At 44.4% G+C, this 13,836-nt stretch overlaps 1 protein-coding gene across 1 annotated transcript in view; it reads right to left on the bottom strand.

Moving 5' to 3' along the window:
• Window positions 1–6: 6 nt before the first annotated feature.
• Window positions 7–13,836, bottom strand: part of IMMT (inner membrane protein, mitochondrial) — a gene marked incomplete at its 5' end in the record, with an annotated part of 19,484 nt that continues 5,654 nt past the window's right edge. The window contains 10 exons of the mRNA XM_009077882.1: window positions 7–952; window positions 1,277–1,406; window positions 1,968–2,099; window positions 3,141–3,364; window positions 6,063–6,192; window positions 7,049–7,184; window positions 9,030–9,133; window positions 10,140–10,276; window positions 12,538–12,639; window positions 13,711–13,791. Of these exons, the coding sequence (XP_009076130.1) occupies window positions 345–952; window positions 1,277–1,406; window positions 1,968–2,099; window positions 3,141–3,364; window positions 6,063–6,192; window positions 7,049–7,184; window positions 9,030–9,133; window positions 10,140–10,276; window positions 12,538–12,639; window positions 13,711–13,791 (1,784 nt within the window). The remainder of the gene's footprint in view (window positions 953–1,276; window positions 1,407–1,967; window positions 2,100–3,140; window positions 3,365–6,062; window positions 6,193–7,048; window positions 7,185–9,029; window positions 9,134–10,139; window positions 10,277–12,537; window positions 12,640–13,710; window positions 13,792–13,836) is intronic.

Here is a 13,836-nt window from a genome sequence, read left to right as displayed (position 1 = left end):
ACAGGAGCAAGTGGTTGAAGTCTTGTTTTATTCAGCTGACAAAGTGGCAGATGATTAATGGCAGGTTACAAACATTATGGCTGGATCACAAGCCCACTTGGTAAGATGGGGAAACATAACTCTTACACAAATTGTAGGGAAGCTTCCTGAAGTTGGTTGTCAGGATAGGTCAAAACCATTAAAAATACAACAGGTGGTGAAGTTAAATACAGTGCAAGGAAACAAGACCATACCCGTGCTTTGATGTAATGCTTCCAGTCCCTGCCAACAGCTTGATTTGAACCCTCAGGAGATGATGGGATTTCCTTTCAGTGCTGAACTGCCTCCAAAGCTACAATCCTAGCTCACTGCACTTGAGTTGTTCCCAACCCCACGGCACTGGCGTATGCTGTCAAGATATCCACAATTTGTTTGGTTTCTAGGGTCATCCGCGCTTCAGTCAGCCAGTCGTGTGCCACCCTCCGCGACTCTCCTCTCAACTGGTTGACAAATTTGGCTGCCAGCTCCAGGTCACCATGCTCGATGCAGTAGGAAGCATAAGACAGTAACTTAAACGTGTCAAGGTCATCAGGGCTGAGCTCGGCTGGAGGCTTCAGCTGCTGAGGGTGAAACACCAGCAGCGACTGCAGGTAGGACAGGAAGTATTGGTACAAGCTGTTTCTCGTTTCGTCGATCATGGCCACTCGTTTTGCCAGTTTTTGGACTGTGTGGAAACGTGCTCTGAGGGCCTCCTCGCTGTACACCCCCCGTGTCAGGGACTCCTGAGGGAGAGCTGCTGTTAAGGCTTCCGTGAAGGCGTTGTCGGAGCAGCTGGCTTTGATGGCCTTCACCGCCTTCTCCAGGGGCTCCGTGGGACTGTCCCCTGTGGCTGTTCTCATGCAGTATTTGAGTGCTTCCACGGACAGCCACAGCTGATGAGCCTTCCTGGCTTCCTCCTCTGCCACTGCATGACCTGCAAAGTAAGCCAAGAAGGGATTCAGCTGTGGGCACACATGTATTTGAACACAAGCCATCCCTCTCCACACTGCCTTCCACAGCAGTCACCCCCTTGGCACATGCTCTAAAGCAAGTCTGTCCCACAGTTTATGGCCAGAACAAGACAACAGCTTTTGGGAGAACCACTGTGGACTCACTCAGCTGGGAGTTGCTCAGCAGTGTGGCAAACCCAGGCACTTGAGCCATGTGCCTAAGCCTGGGTTTAGGCACACAGGTTTGGGTAATGTGCCTTTGGGGATCATGACTTTACTCCTTCAAGAAATGGGATTTCAGTGCTCACTCTCGACTGCTTGCTCAATTCCCTTCAGCCTGGCATAGGCAGTGTTGATATCCAAGGTGAAGTTGTCAAGCTGTTCCTGAGTAAGGCGTCTGAACTGCATCTCCTGGTCACTGAGCTTCTCTGACAAGTTCTGAAACAGCAAGTTATGTGCATCAGACCACAATAGCAGTTAATTATATTTACCTTAATTTTAAGACATGTTTCTACAAACCTGTTGTCCTTGCTAAGGACAATGTACACAGGAAATACAATATACCAGTAAGAAAAGCCTTACTGGGGTGAATTCAACAGTTCCTGCACTTGTGTCAAAAATTTGTCACGTATAGCAATTGCTTTTAAGACCGATCTGAATGAACCCTACACATTGAGGCACTCTAAATCACCTCTTTTTGGCTGCCCAGGGAGGCTGTGGACACCCCAACCCTGGCAGTGGTCAAAACCAGGTTGGATAAAGCCTTGAGCAACCTGGTCTAGTGGGAGGTGTCCCTGCCCAGGGCAGTAGGGGTGGGACTCTAGATCTGTTAAGGTCCATTCCAACCCCTAAAATTCTCAGATTTCATGAGGTAAGCTTGGTTTCCCCTCTCCAGCCTCCATTTCCATCTCCTGGAACATTCAGGACACCTGTCCTGTGAAACATGTGCTTTGCAAGGGTCTAAATACTCTAATTCGCCTGGGGACTCTTCTCCCTTACCTGCTCAAATTCCACCTTTAGTTCCTGCTCCTGGATCTTCAGAACATCTCTCAGGTGGTCGGTGTGGGCAGCAGCCTGGCGCCGGAGCTGGGTCCGCATCTCGCTCTCCATCACCTCTCGCACTTCTTCAACCTGGGCACACAGGAGCTCTTGTCACTACACTGTTTATTCACTGCTTGTCACACATTGTGTCACACACCAGTGATTAAAGAGGGTACATGTTACAGCAGTGGCATTGACAGAGACCATGTCTCATCTTAAAAAGCTGCAGAGTTCCAGTTTTATAGCTGAGCCGTTCCCTAAAGATGGTAAGGAATATCTTCGTGCTCCACAATGCCAGTAACTGGTGGTTTGTGCATATCAAAATAGTATGTAAAAAAATACAGCAACACATCAGGTGTTTCTAAACCAGCTTCCAAACTAAGAGACTTACCTTCTCCCTACAGGCTGTAGTACTGGGTTAGTCACAGTGTAATAAAATGGTAATACCCTTTTTACCTGATCTTGTATAGAACAGCCACTTAAGAGAACCCAATGCCCAAATTCCTCCATTTTTAAGTTGCACTTGCCTCAGGTCCAAAGCAGTATTAAAATTCTGAGATTCCACAGTCCTTTTGAAAGAACTCAAACCACTGGCACAGAGTGGAAGAACATGGAGATACCTCCTGAAGGCAGGAGGCAGGAACTGCATAGCCCTGTAACAGCCATACTGAGTCAGATCAAACACTGGAGGCACTGGCACAGGTTGCCCAGAAAAGCTGTGGATTCCCCATCCCTGGAAGTGTTCAAGGCCAGATTAGATGGGGTTCCGAGCAACCTGGTCTAGTGGGAGATGTCCCTCCCCATGGCAGGGGGTTGGAACTAGGTGATCTTTAAGGTTCCTTCCAACCCAAACCATTTTGTCATTCTACGATTTATTTTGATCCAGTAATCTTATCTCCAACAGCAGACAGGTAACAGCAAACTCATTCCGTTTTGCTGTATGATTTTACCATTCTAAGTTCACAGGAATTTCCTTGCTCAACACCTCCTTTCCACGCTTAGTCTGGGGGTGACTCTATCTGAAGTCTCCCACCCCTCAGAACATCCCAGTTGCTTTTCTGTGCCCTTCCTCTAGCTCTTCTACCTCCTTTTCAAGCCAGAGATACAATCAGGTGTGCTAGGCCACTTTACCTTCTTCTCCTGTTCTAGTTCAATCTCGCTTTTGTGACGCTCCAGTGCTTTGGCCACAGCTGCCTCAAATGCTTTTTTATCTTCAAGTTTCTGCTTCTCCAGGGCTGTCTCAATGTGCTGCTGCTCCCTCACTCGCTGCTCAGCCAGCTCCCTGTTCAGCTGGTCGATGCGCCGATGGGCGTGTGCAATGAGGGAGTTCAGGTCGTCTGTGGATAACTGCCCAGCTAAAGGAAACACAGGGGATTAGGGTGGGATGCAGAGAAACTGCCACCAGGGTGGCTCACCCACCTGCCTCTCTGTGGGGCTGACCAGTGAGCTTGTTCTGTGTACACCCTCTGAGCACTTCAAGCCCTTGACTTGTGCTAATGCCCACCCGAGGCCACTTTCAGACCCACACTTAAAACTAAGTCCTTTTATTCTAGGACTTTCATTTTAATTTCTCTAAATTATCTTAAGTTTCTTCCAAATTATTCCCAGCTATTATTTGCACTCACAGATCCATGTCACAATCAGAGGAGACTGCTGACAACTGCCCATGTCTTGGCCTTTACACCACCACATATCTTCCCCTGTGCCAGTACACAGAGCAGCAGGGAATGCAAACCCTTGAGCAGTGATACCTCCAGCAGGTACAAGCTTACAGAAGTGTGAGCCTGAACACACTGCAATGGTAGACAGCCAGAATTATGTTCTCTCTTCGACAACCCTCCAGACCACCTGCTCCAAACATATTTCTGACCCCATTTGGTACCTTTCAGGTTTGGCTACTCAAAGAGCAGCAGGATTAACCACCACATTGTATCTGCTAAGTAGAATACTCTTTTTTTTCTGCTGGGAGGACCCAAGCTATGCCTGCAGCATTTGGTGACCTGAGAAGAGCTCATTGTGCACTAGCTGCCAGCTACATCTCCTGTATGGAAAACCAGGGCTACTTGGGAAAGCATTGCTGCAGAGTCTGAAGCAACACTGCTCGTGCCCAGCAGCAATGAGCTCAGCTGCTGGACTCAAGAGCATTCCAAACAGAACAGTCTTGTGGTTTAAGCCTTATGTGCAAGATTAGTGGAAAGGATCTCAAAGCATACCTCAACCTGAAATGTTCTAGGAATGTCACATTTCACATCTTTGTTGGCACTGCTTGTAATTTAAAGCCATGCACCACACAAACATAAAAAAGGACAAAGAGGAGAGATGACATTCACAGGACCAGAACAAGTGACAGTAACTCACCTAAGTCAGATATCTCTGCAACAGAAAGGAAAGAGGTTGGAAAAGTCAATGCACGTTCACTACAGCAAGGCAGTCATGCAAAAATAAAACTGAAAACTAAGAGCTTATCTACAGTGACTTAAACACGAGTCCAAGTCTTTAGGAATTCAGGAAGAACAGTATGTCGAGTATAAAAGTCTCTATATCACAGCAAGATGTAGCCCAAGACACCCCAACCACTAAAATCACCTTGGAAACCCACAGATGGACATTTACATTCAGCCAAAGCAAAGAACACAATTTGAAGTAGGAAAGGGCAAGAGGACACTGAAAATCTTAGTCTGACATTTCTAGGTTCTTACAAATCAGAAGCAGTTGGTTAACAAACAAATTCCCCAGTAGCAGTGAGAGTCAGGGACCCCAACAAGTCAGTCCCATACACTTCAGTAGGTCACATCAGTATGAAATGGAGCACATGGAAGCTCCCAGGAGCTTCCCTTTCCTCCCACAGGAGGGATGTGATCACAAACCCAAGATGTTCTCCTTCTATCCTGTGCAAGGGAAGGCAGCTCCATCCCCAAGATGCCTAAAAAATTTGTTTTCTTCAAAACTAACATCCCAAAAGCAAACTCCACAATTTATGTTTCCCCCACATATACTGGGGGTGTGGTTGGCTGTTTTTTTTAAAACAAAACCTGACCAATTACAGAGATCTGGTGTATTCATTTAGCCAGGAAAATTATTTTGTGGCCTAAGGTCCACATTTCTAAAGCATAAAGGAGCATTAAGAAAGACTCTGTTGTAATTCCTCACTGTAGACTTCAAGAAAATATTAAGGCAATATTAATACATTTTTTTCAAACAGTAGTTATCACATCTATAAACTAATCAGAAATAAAGCCATGACAGCTGCCTCTGGACACTTATTACACTCATGTTAAACCCTGACTGGAAATACCTGGGAAGGGTTGGAGGTTTTTTAGGGAATTAATTTTTTTTAAAACTACCACAGGCAGTAATTGCTCCATGGACATACCACACATGTTCTTGCAGTAGCTTATCCACAGTAATAGTGAACACACATTCCACCTGCTGCAACTCTGTTTGTCTTTAAAAACAGAGGAGTTCAGGTGAGTAAAGGAACATGTGGGCAAGGGGTGTGCAGAGGGGACTCCTGTGGATGAGCTGACTGTTCACTGCCTTTGTGCAGCACTGGCTGCTGTTACAGGTAAGTTACTGTGTCAGTTTAATTTAAAAACATGTACTGGGCCAGGCAGGGTATGAACAACGAAATCTCTCAGTTTCAATGGTGATGTAGAGACATGCAAGGAGTTCTTTATCATTCTGTAATAACAGTGTTTTATAATACCTATAATCACAGAGTCAACCAGACATACATTTCATCAGTGAGCAACAGATTAGACTCATATCTGGAGTGACCTGGCTCCCTCCCTGGAATACCAGGGCAGGGAAGAGATGTTCATACAACCATATGGTATTTATCATACAAGAGCTGCATTTGGTGACACTTCCAATACAACACAGGTGTCTCCAGAATTCATGCTCTTCTTAACACCTGCTTTAGATTACTGAACTAATTTTCACTTCAAACCAACCAACCAACCAATGTGAAAATTGGGATGCTGGACACTGACTGGCTGCAGTTACAGAAGCACTACAAACCAGTGTGACCACCATGCACAATGTGAGACTTACTCATCCCCTTCCAGCCAGGCTGCACGTCAGGGGTGATGCTGTCCAGCTCCCGCTGAAACTCCTCTCTAGCTGTAGCCACCAGCTCGTGGTACTGAGCTACTATCTTGGCCTCAGATTGTGCTGCCTGAACCTGTACCAAACAAGAATGAGATCCGTTTATTTTTCAAGGCAAGTAGTGAAATTGAAGGCAGACATAATTTAAAGCCAGGCCCTGAGTTACTGGCAGATACCACTCCCCTCCATCCCAACCAAAGCAAACTCTCCTGGGGAGCACAAAAACCCACCTTGTGGTATCAAACTTCTCACATACAATATTTGCTAGAACTATCACTGATATGTTCTGTCTCACATGCACACTGTAACTGGACAGCCAGTCTGTAGCCCAGACAGGACCAAAAGAGCATCTTAAAATCAGTTCATATCTGTAAAGATCTTCAGCCCTTTTTCTCTGCTTAGAGCTATCAAGCTAAGCCTAGCAAGCCAAGCTTGTGACAGCTGCTCTCCTCAGTGAGTCCTGATGTTGCCAGTATCAGGCTAAATTCACTCCAGACACACCTGATGAATTATCAGCTGTCTTGCAAAGGGAGATAAATTTCACCTTGACATTTCTTTCCCCAGTCTTCTGAACTGGAAGTGATTTACTCACCAAGTCATTAGCACACATTGTTTCAATTCCTCCCTAACCTCACACTAAGTTCCTCTTGGAACCAAACTGAAAGAATTACAAGCCATTGACAGGAAGGACTGACACCAATCAAGCTGGCTGGAGACTCTTTCAGGCAAGAACTCAAGTCCTAGCAAAGATCTTGCCATGTCTAATTACTGGCAGCATAACCAGCTCAAAGACTGAGTACAGCTCCCAAAGGACAGATTTACACTTTATCAGTACTTGGCCCCCTGCAGAGGATTTGGGAATGGGAGGTCTGCACAAGCTGCCAAGGATCCCTGCTCTAACGACAGTTATAAACAGTCTGAGCCAGCTTTACCTTTTTCACCACATTGTCCAAGTCAACGATCATATTATGGAGATTTTCTTCGGCAGCAACAATGTGAGGTTTGGCTCCTGCGAGCTGAGACTTCTTGGCATTCTCAATTACACCCTTCATCTTCTCTAACTCCTCTCTGGAAAGAGAAGCAGCTGCTAAATGTAACACATACAAGGCTTACCACCCCAGAGAAAAGTTTACTTTATGCTGTTGGTATTTACAGGAAGAACTACTGGCTAACTCTACTAGTACTTCCCATCTACCAGCTCTATGGCTAAGATGCTGCGATTAAAGACTATTTTTTCCACAGCCTGAAACCTAAAGATGTGAGTGTGGCTATTCCATGTGAAATGAGAATTATTTATACTGCAATTAGTATTCAAGATTTAGCTGGAGGGGGAAGATGAAACTTCACTGGAAGGAGTTAGTGTTAGTAGAACTAAGCTAGAATTAGACCTCGGACATTTCCAGTGCCTAACAGAGCAGCAAGGAAACATTTTTAATACAGGTGGCTTACGCTTGCAGAAGTGTTTTGGACATGGTGACTGGTGGAGATTAATGAGGATGGGAGAAAATTTATAGAGCTCTATAAAGATAGATTATATGGTTTTGGAATTAAGAACGAACTGCTTTCCTCAAGCACAATTGGAAATCAAGGAAAAAGTGAAAAAGCTTTCCTTTTCCAAATCCATTCAAACCAATGGAGGTTTCCAACAACCTCACTGGAATAAGGAACAAGCTTTAAAATAAACAAATAAATAAAAGCAAAAGCATTCAGTAGACCGACAGAGAATAAAAGCTGGTGCACCTGGGGTTTGTGTTAGCTTTGTTTTACTCAATGAAACCTCAGTTACACCTCCCACTAATTTTAGTCAGCACAGCAACTTCAAAGACAAGTGCAGTCTATAATATAACAGCAGCCATGCAGCTTCAAGGACGATGTTACCCTCCCAGCCTCAGCAGCATCAAAGCGTTTCCAAATTTATTTTTAACCTCATTACAAGGGCAACTTAGAGATATTGGCTGTCATCTTATTTTGGGACTCTAATCCCTGTGCAAGGAGCCTGCACACCACACTCAGTGCACACCAATGTGGTTCATACAGAACCCTGACTACCAGCACTGCTCCCTAGCAGAATTCCAGCTTTTCTTAGGCATGTGCTTAGTAAAAATCGAACCTTAAGGGCAACTCTGCTGACAGAGGGAACTGCCAAAGGATGCTGGAAGTTTTAATCTTTTATTACAACTGAAAGCTGGTGATGTTACTGATTCAATACACAGTGCAGTTGTGGAATCATCCTAAAACGGTCTGGGTTGGAAGGGACCTTAAAGATCATCTAGTTCCAACCCATCTGTCACAGGCAGGGATACCTTCCACTAGATCAGGTTGCTACAAGTCCCATCCAATCTGGCCTGGAACACTTCCAAGGATGGGACATCAGCAATTTCTCTGGGCAACCTGTGCCAGTACCTCACCACCCTCACAGTAAAGAATTTCTTCCCAATATCCAATCTAACCCTGTCCTCTGTCAGTTTGAAGCCATTCCCCATGTCACTACATGCCCTTGTCCAAAGTCCCTCTCCAGCTCTCTTGCAGCCTCTTTAGGTACTGGAAGGTGCTAGGAGGTTTCCCCAGAGCATTCTCTTCTCCAGGCTGAAGTCCTTACAATAGGTTTAATATTAACAAAATTATCCAAAAATAATACTACAAGGAATGTGGATTTTTTTAATCTTACTTGAGCATACCAGCACTACATGTAAGTACTAAGGAGACATACAAGTCCTTAAAAGAAGAACAGGACTGTTTCAGACTCTTCGGTACAGTGAGGACTATAGGTCCCCAAGACATGTACACTGCAAGTTAAAATATTCTTTAGTGTATAAGGTGACTCCATACTTCCTAGAAACTCATCTCATGTTTGCCAGTCCTCAAATGAGCAATACTAACTCACTACTCCAAGTCTTACATCAAGCAACTCACTTGGCTTTCAGAAGGGCATCAGCAGCTTCATCCACGGCTCTCCTCCGGTCCTTCAGCGCCTCCTCCAGCGTGCGCCACTGCGAGGTCTTTTTCTCCCCAGCAGCCTAGGGAGCACAGATTCCTCATTAGGGTCATTACAATGACTAAATAAGAGAGTTACCAAAAATGAAAGACTGCAGAGATTCACATTTCCTTCAAACTGAGTGACTGTCATGTTTTTCAACAGCACAGCTGCAAGCTCTACAGTTTTTCTCTTCCAACTTTTTGCTTTGGTTATGTTTGATTCTTAATTTTTTTTTTCCCCCCGAGCCACAGACATTTGCCCACACAAGATTTTACATGAGGATCACTCATGTATGGTGCCACAATGTTTGGGTGAGAAATCTTTACATGTACTAAAGTACCTAATGCTTTAAAATTGCTTTTAACCTTAATACTTGAAGTACCATAATACTATAAAGTTGTTTAATTTTAAAGTACACTTAATACTTCATCTTAAAAGCAAACTGTTAAGACGGTTAACTCCTAGATTAAATCTCAAGTGCTTGGTTAGTTGCCCACATGTCCCTGCTCATTGATTAAACAACTGAATTACATCTCTGCTCCAGAACAGAATGGGCAGTGGTGGTTCCACACAAACCCTGGCATGAGCACACCAGGACCACAAATGGTATCACTCAGACATCCACATCTCGTTTCCAGACAACAAACAAACAATTCAGCAAGTGGATTCTGGCAAAGGGAGTAAGTTCAGTGGTCATTGGGGCAGACAGCCTGACACTGACTAGGTAAGAAAAGGTCTTGGGAATTCAAGTACAATGAAATAAAATACAACATGAAAGTTATTAACATATTAACTTGAACTTTTTTCTTGCAACAGGGAAATAAAGGAACTGGGGAAAAAAACCCGACAACATTCAAAAGCAAACTCACTGTATTATTCAACTACACCACATCTCACAAGTGGAGAAAACAGTTAAAACTGTGATATAAGGAAAGACATCACAAAAGATTCCAACTTCATTTTTAATGGTGAGGTTTGAAGTTTTGTTGAACATAATGCAAAAAAAGTAAAATAAAATAAAAATTGTCCCCATTTCTCCAGTTTACCTCAGAGTTGTCCATGGCTTCCTTCAGGATCTGTGAATGGGCATTCACAGCCTGCACAGCTGACTCCTGAGCAGTGATAGCCTGAAGGGTTACACGAGCAGTTGTGCTTAGAGCTCCTTCCAGAGTTGCTGCAAGGGCTGGAAAAAAAATAGTCAATTAAACAATAAATAAAAGAGCTTTATAATTAGTAAAATGACATGTTACATCCTCTGCATTTCCTTACCTCATTTTCTATGACCCAGAAGAGCTGGTCAGTTTGGGATCTATGCTGTAGCCTACAGAATAAGAAAGGTGGCCAAAATGCCCTCCCCATTCAGAGAAGTACTAAGGTCCAAGTCTGAACTTACAGCACTAAACTACTCAGTGGAAGACCTTTCCCATGTTTTTGCAGGAGATGCATCTGATCCAATAGCTATATTCCACCCTCACTTGTTGTAATTATTATTAAGAGTAAACAAGTACATTTTTCCCAAGGAACATATATCCCAAAGACACAGTCAGCCTTCCTAGCCAAGAAGGTGCTGGACTCAGCTATCTATTCCTATTGGTACAGGAGCACAAATGAGCTATTAACTATTCGAACTGGAACCATGCCAGAATGGTTCATCAGTGTGAGCAGTGTCTGCTCACACTGATGACTGACACTTATTTTAATAGAGGTGGGGTGAGTAAACTCACCTTTCCACTAAGCAATCCTATGGATTTTTTCCAGTGTAACATCTCAACTTCTTCACTTGCAAAGAAGTCCTTGTATGAAGCAGACAACTAATGCCAAGCCTCTTCTTTCTGTCTGTATTGCCCTTTCACACCAGACAAAGCTCTGAACAGCAGCAGCAGACCAGAGCCAGCACATCTGCTCCAAACCTGTTCTGTCTAGTGCAACAACAGCCCAAGGCTTAGACTCTGACTAAAGACCAAAGCACCCTGAGAAAAGGCTGAGTGTGGTTGACACATCTGCCCACACCGTCCATGGGCACAGCAGCTGGGACAGGTTAGATCAATGCAGCATATACTGCACCAGGGCCTCTTCCACCACCAGCCCTTGCCAAGCACAGAGAGAATAATCAAATCAAAAGACCATGGCTCCCACAGCAGGCTGAAGCTTGTCCAGTGTGCCTCAGTACTGTAAAACTCCCTTTCAAGCCTATTTTCACAGGCTACACCTATGTTGACAGTAAACTCTCACTTACCTTAAGCACAGTTTCTGTTCAGCACCCTTGCAGTCCATGTCTCTACCCACCCTCAAAGATGCCTTCCCTCAGCACAGAAGGTCTGCAGAGCCACTGCAGGCAGCAGTGCTTGCACTGCCCTGAATCAGAAACCATCCTTCAGCACCTATCCATTTCTCCAATAGGCTGGTCTTCCTCAAATCCTCACCAACACTGCCTGAAGGATGACATGGAAGCTTTCTAGCACCACAAGCAACCTGCAGCCTGAGCTGGGTTTGCTTACAGCAGCTAAGGATCAAGGTAGCTGGTTACAGACTGCCTGGACATGCCAGACAGCAGAACACCATCTACAAAACCCATTCCCCTCTAATTGGCACTTACGAGCCCAACTGGAATACAGTGTCACATTTTGAGAGCCTCAGTACAAGAAAGATACAAACTGGGGAAAGCAGAGTGGAGAGGCACCAAGCTGGTGAGAGGATGGGAGCAGGTGACACAGATGATCTAGGCTGCTTCTAGCCTAGAGAAGCTGAAGGGGTGCCCTAAGCAACACTTTTCCCATGTAAAGGGGTGCTCCAGAAGAGACTGAACCAGGCTTCTCAGAGCTGCCCAGAGAAAGGGCAAGAGGCAACGGATTCAAGAGAAATTAACTGGACATATCAAGTTCTCCACTGTAAGAAGAGCTGGCAAAGATGCTTGGAGAGGTTCTCCATCCTTGGAGAGCTTCAAACCTCCAGGGGAGACCTAGAGCAACCTTCCTGTGGAAGGATCATTATTTATACTTTTAGAGGCTGGTCAAACACTGGAACAGGCTTCCAAGAGAGGTGGTTAACTGCAGACCTGTCAGTGTTTAAGAGGCATTTGGACAATGTCCTTAACAACATGCCTGAAGTTTTGGTCAGCCCTGATTTGGTCAGGCAGTGAGACTTTATGGCCATTGTTGGCCCCTTTCAACTGAAAGTCTGTTCTACTTCAACCTGCCCCTACTTTCCAAACAGGGGAATGGACTAGAGAACTTGGAAGCCAATTTCAACCCTGAATTTTCCATCATGCTTTGACTCTCAGTTACTTCTGAGTGGGTGGAAGAAGCTTCAATACCACCCTGCCAGCTCAACATGGGGACAATAACAAAGAGGTGCATAAGCAGCTTAGAACTCTAAAGCCAATGCAATTCCACAATTCTCTTGTCCCATAGGGCATGCACAGGAACACTAAGAGTAAAAACTTACCTGATATCTTCTCTTGCTCCTCTTTGTCTTGCTGGGCAAGCCGGGCTGCAACTTCTTCTGGTGACCTTTCTTTTATAGCATAGGAGCCTTCGTGCTCTTTACCTATTCAGAAGTAAAGCAGAGTTAACTGTTTCAGTGGAGAGTGCAAATTATTATACAGATTACTTGTAGGGGAGTAACTTTCTTATCAAAACTGATTTTTATAGTCAGTATTACTTCATAAATCTGACTTATGTCCACAGCCATGCTGAAACTACCTCAAGAACCTTTATAACCATAATTACAAAGGCCAGTCTCACATCTGCTGAAAGTTAAAGGTAGTAGCACGGACACTTCACATGTATCTGGAGATTTTATGTTGCCTAGTTACAAAACTACACAAAACTCTGAAGTAAAAGACAAAGCAAGAAGTGAGAAACACTGATGGAGCCAAGTTTAAATTTTAAGCGAATCTCTGTTCCTGGCTTTTTCCAGCTCTCCTTTGTCACGCTTAGGGAGTCCAACCAAAATAAGAAAGGATTAATGAGGGCTATGGTGAATCATAATTATACTTATTTCCTTGCCTACGGCTACTTAAAATGCCTTTAAGACTGAGCACTGACTTATATAATGCTGTTAATACCAACAGCAAGTTGCATCTGAACTGAGAAGAGAGACCAGACCTCTCAGCCTCATGCTGCAACATTAGGTCACCTCTGAAAAACGCTGATGCCACTCTGCAGCACGAATTTACTTACTGCTGGCATGCTGTTTATGAAATGTGCTCACAAAGAAATTAAAATAATATAATCTCATCTGACAGAGACCATCAGCTAGAAGGTGGCATCTCTTGTTGAGCTGACCAACAAACAGTTTCTTCACTTGGCCCCGGACAGAGATGATCTGCTGATCTGAGAGCCCCAAAGAGCAGAGGCAAACTGCATTGTACAAAGTTCAGTTCAGCATAAAGAGAGGCTTTGCTCTCGTGCTCATACCTATCCCTGTCTCAGGCATCAATCTCAGCTTCTTGGTACATTAAAAACCAATTAACAGATGACAAAAGCTTTCCTCTGCAAAAGGCACAAAGACTCACACATTTAAATACTGACAAACACCAACATAGACACAAGAATCTATGCATGTGAAACTACAGGATTTTGGGTTTCTTTGTTGTATTCATATGATTTTTTTCACCTTCTTCAGTCTGTATCCCTGGAGCTGGCACCGACATGGCTACACCTGTTGCAGAGATGATCTGTGCTGCAGCCTTGCCTGCTGTTAAATACAGTTACAGAACAAACTGGTTAGTACATGTAGCAG

The sequence above is a fragment of the Acanthisitta chloris genome, unplaced genomic scaffold (genome assembly GCF_000695815.1).
Source record: "Acanthisitta chloris isolate BGI_N310 unplaced genomic scaffold, ASM69581v1 scaffold8167, whole genome shotgun sequence".
Classification (NCBI taxonomy): domain Eukaryota; kingdom Metazoa; phylum Chordata; class Aves; order Passeriformes; family Acanthisittidae; genus Acanthisitta; species Acanthisitta chloris.
This window is presented reverse-complemented; position numbering and strand designations above follow the sequence as displayed.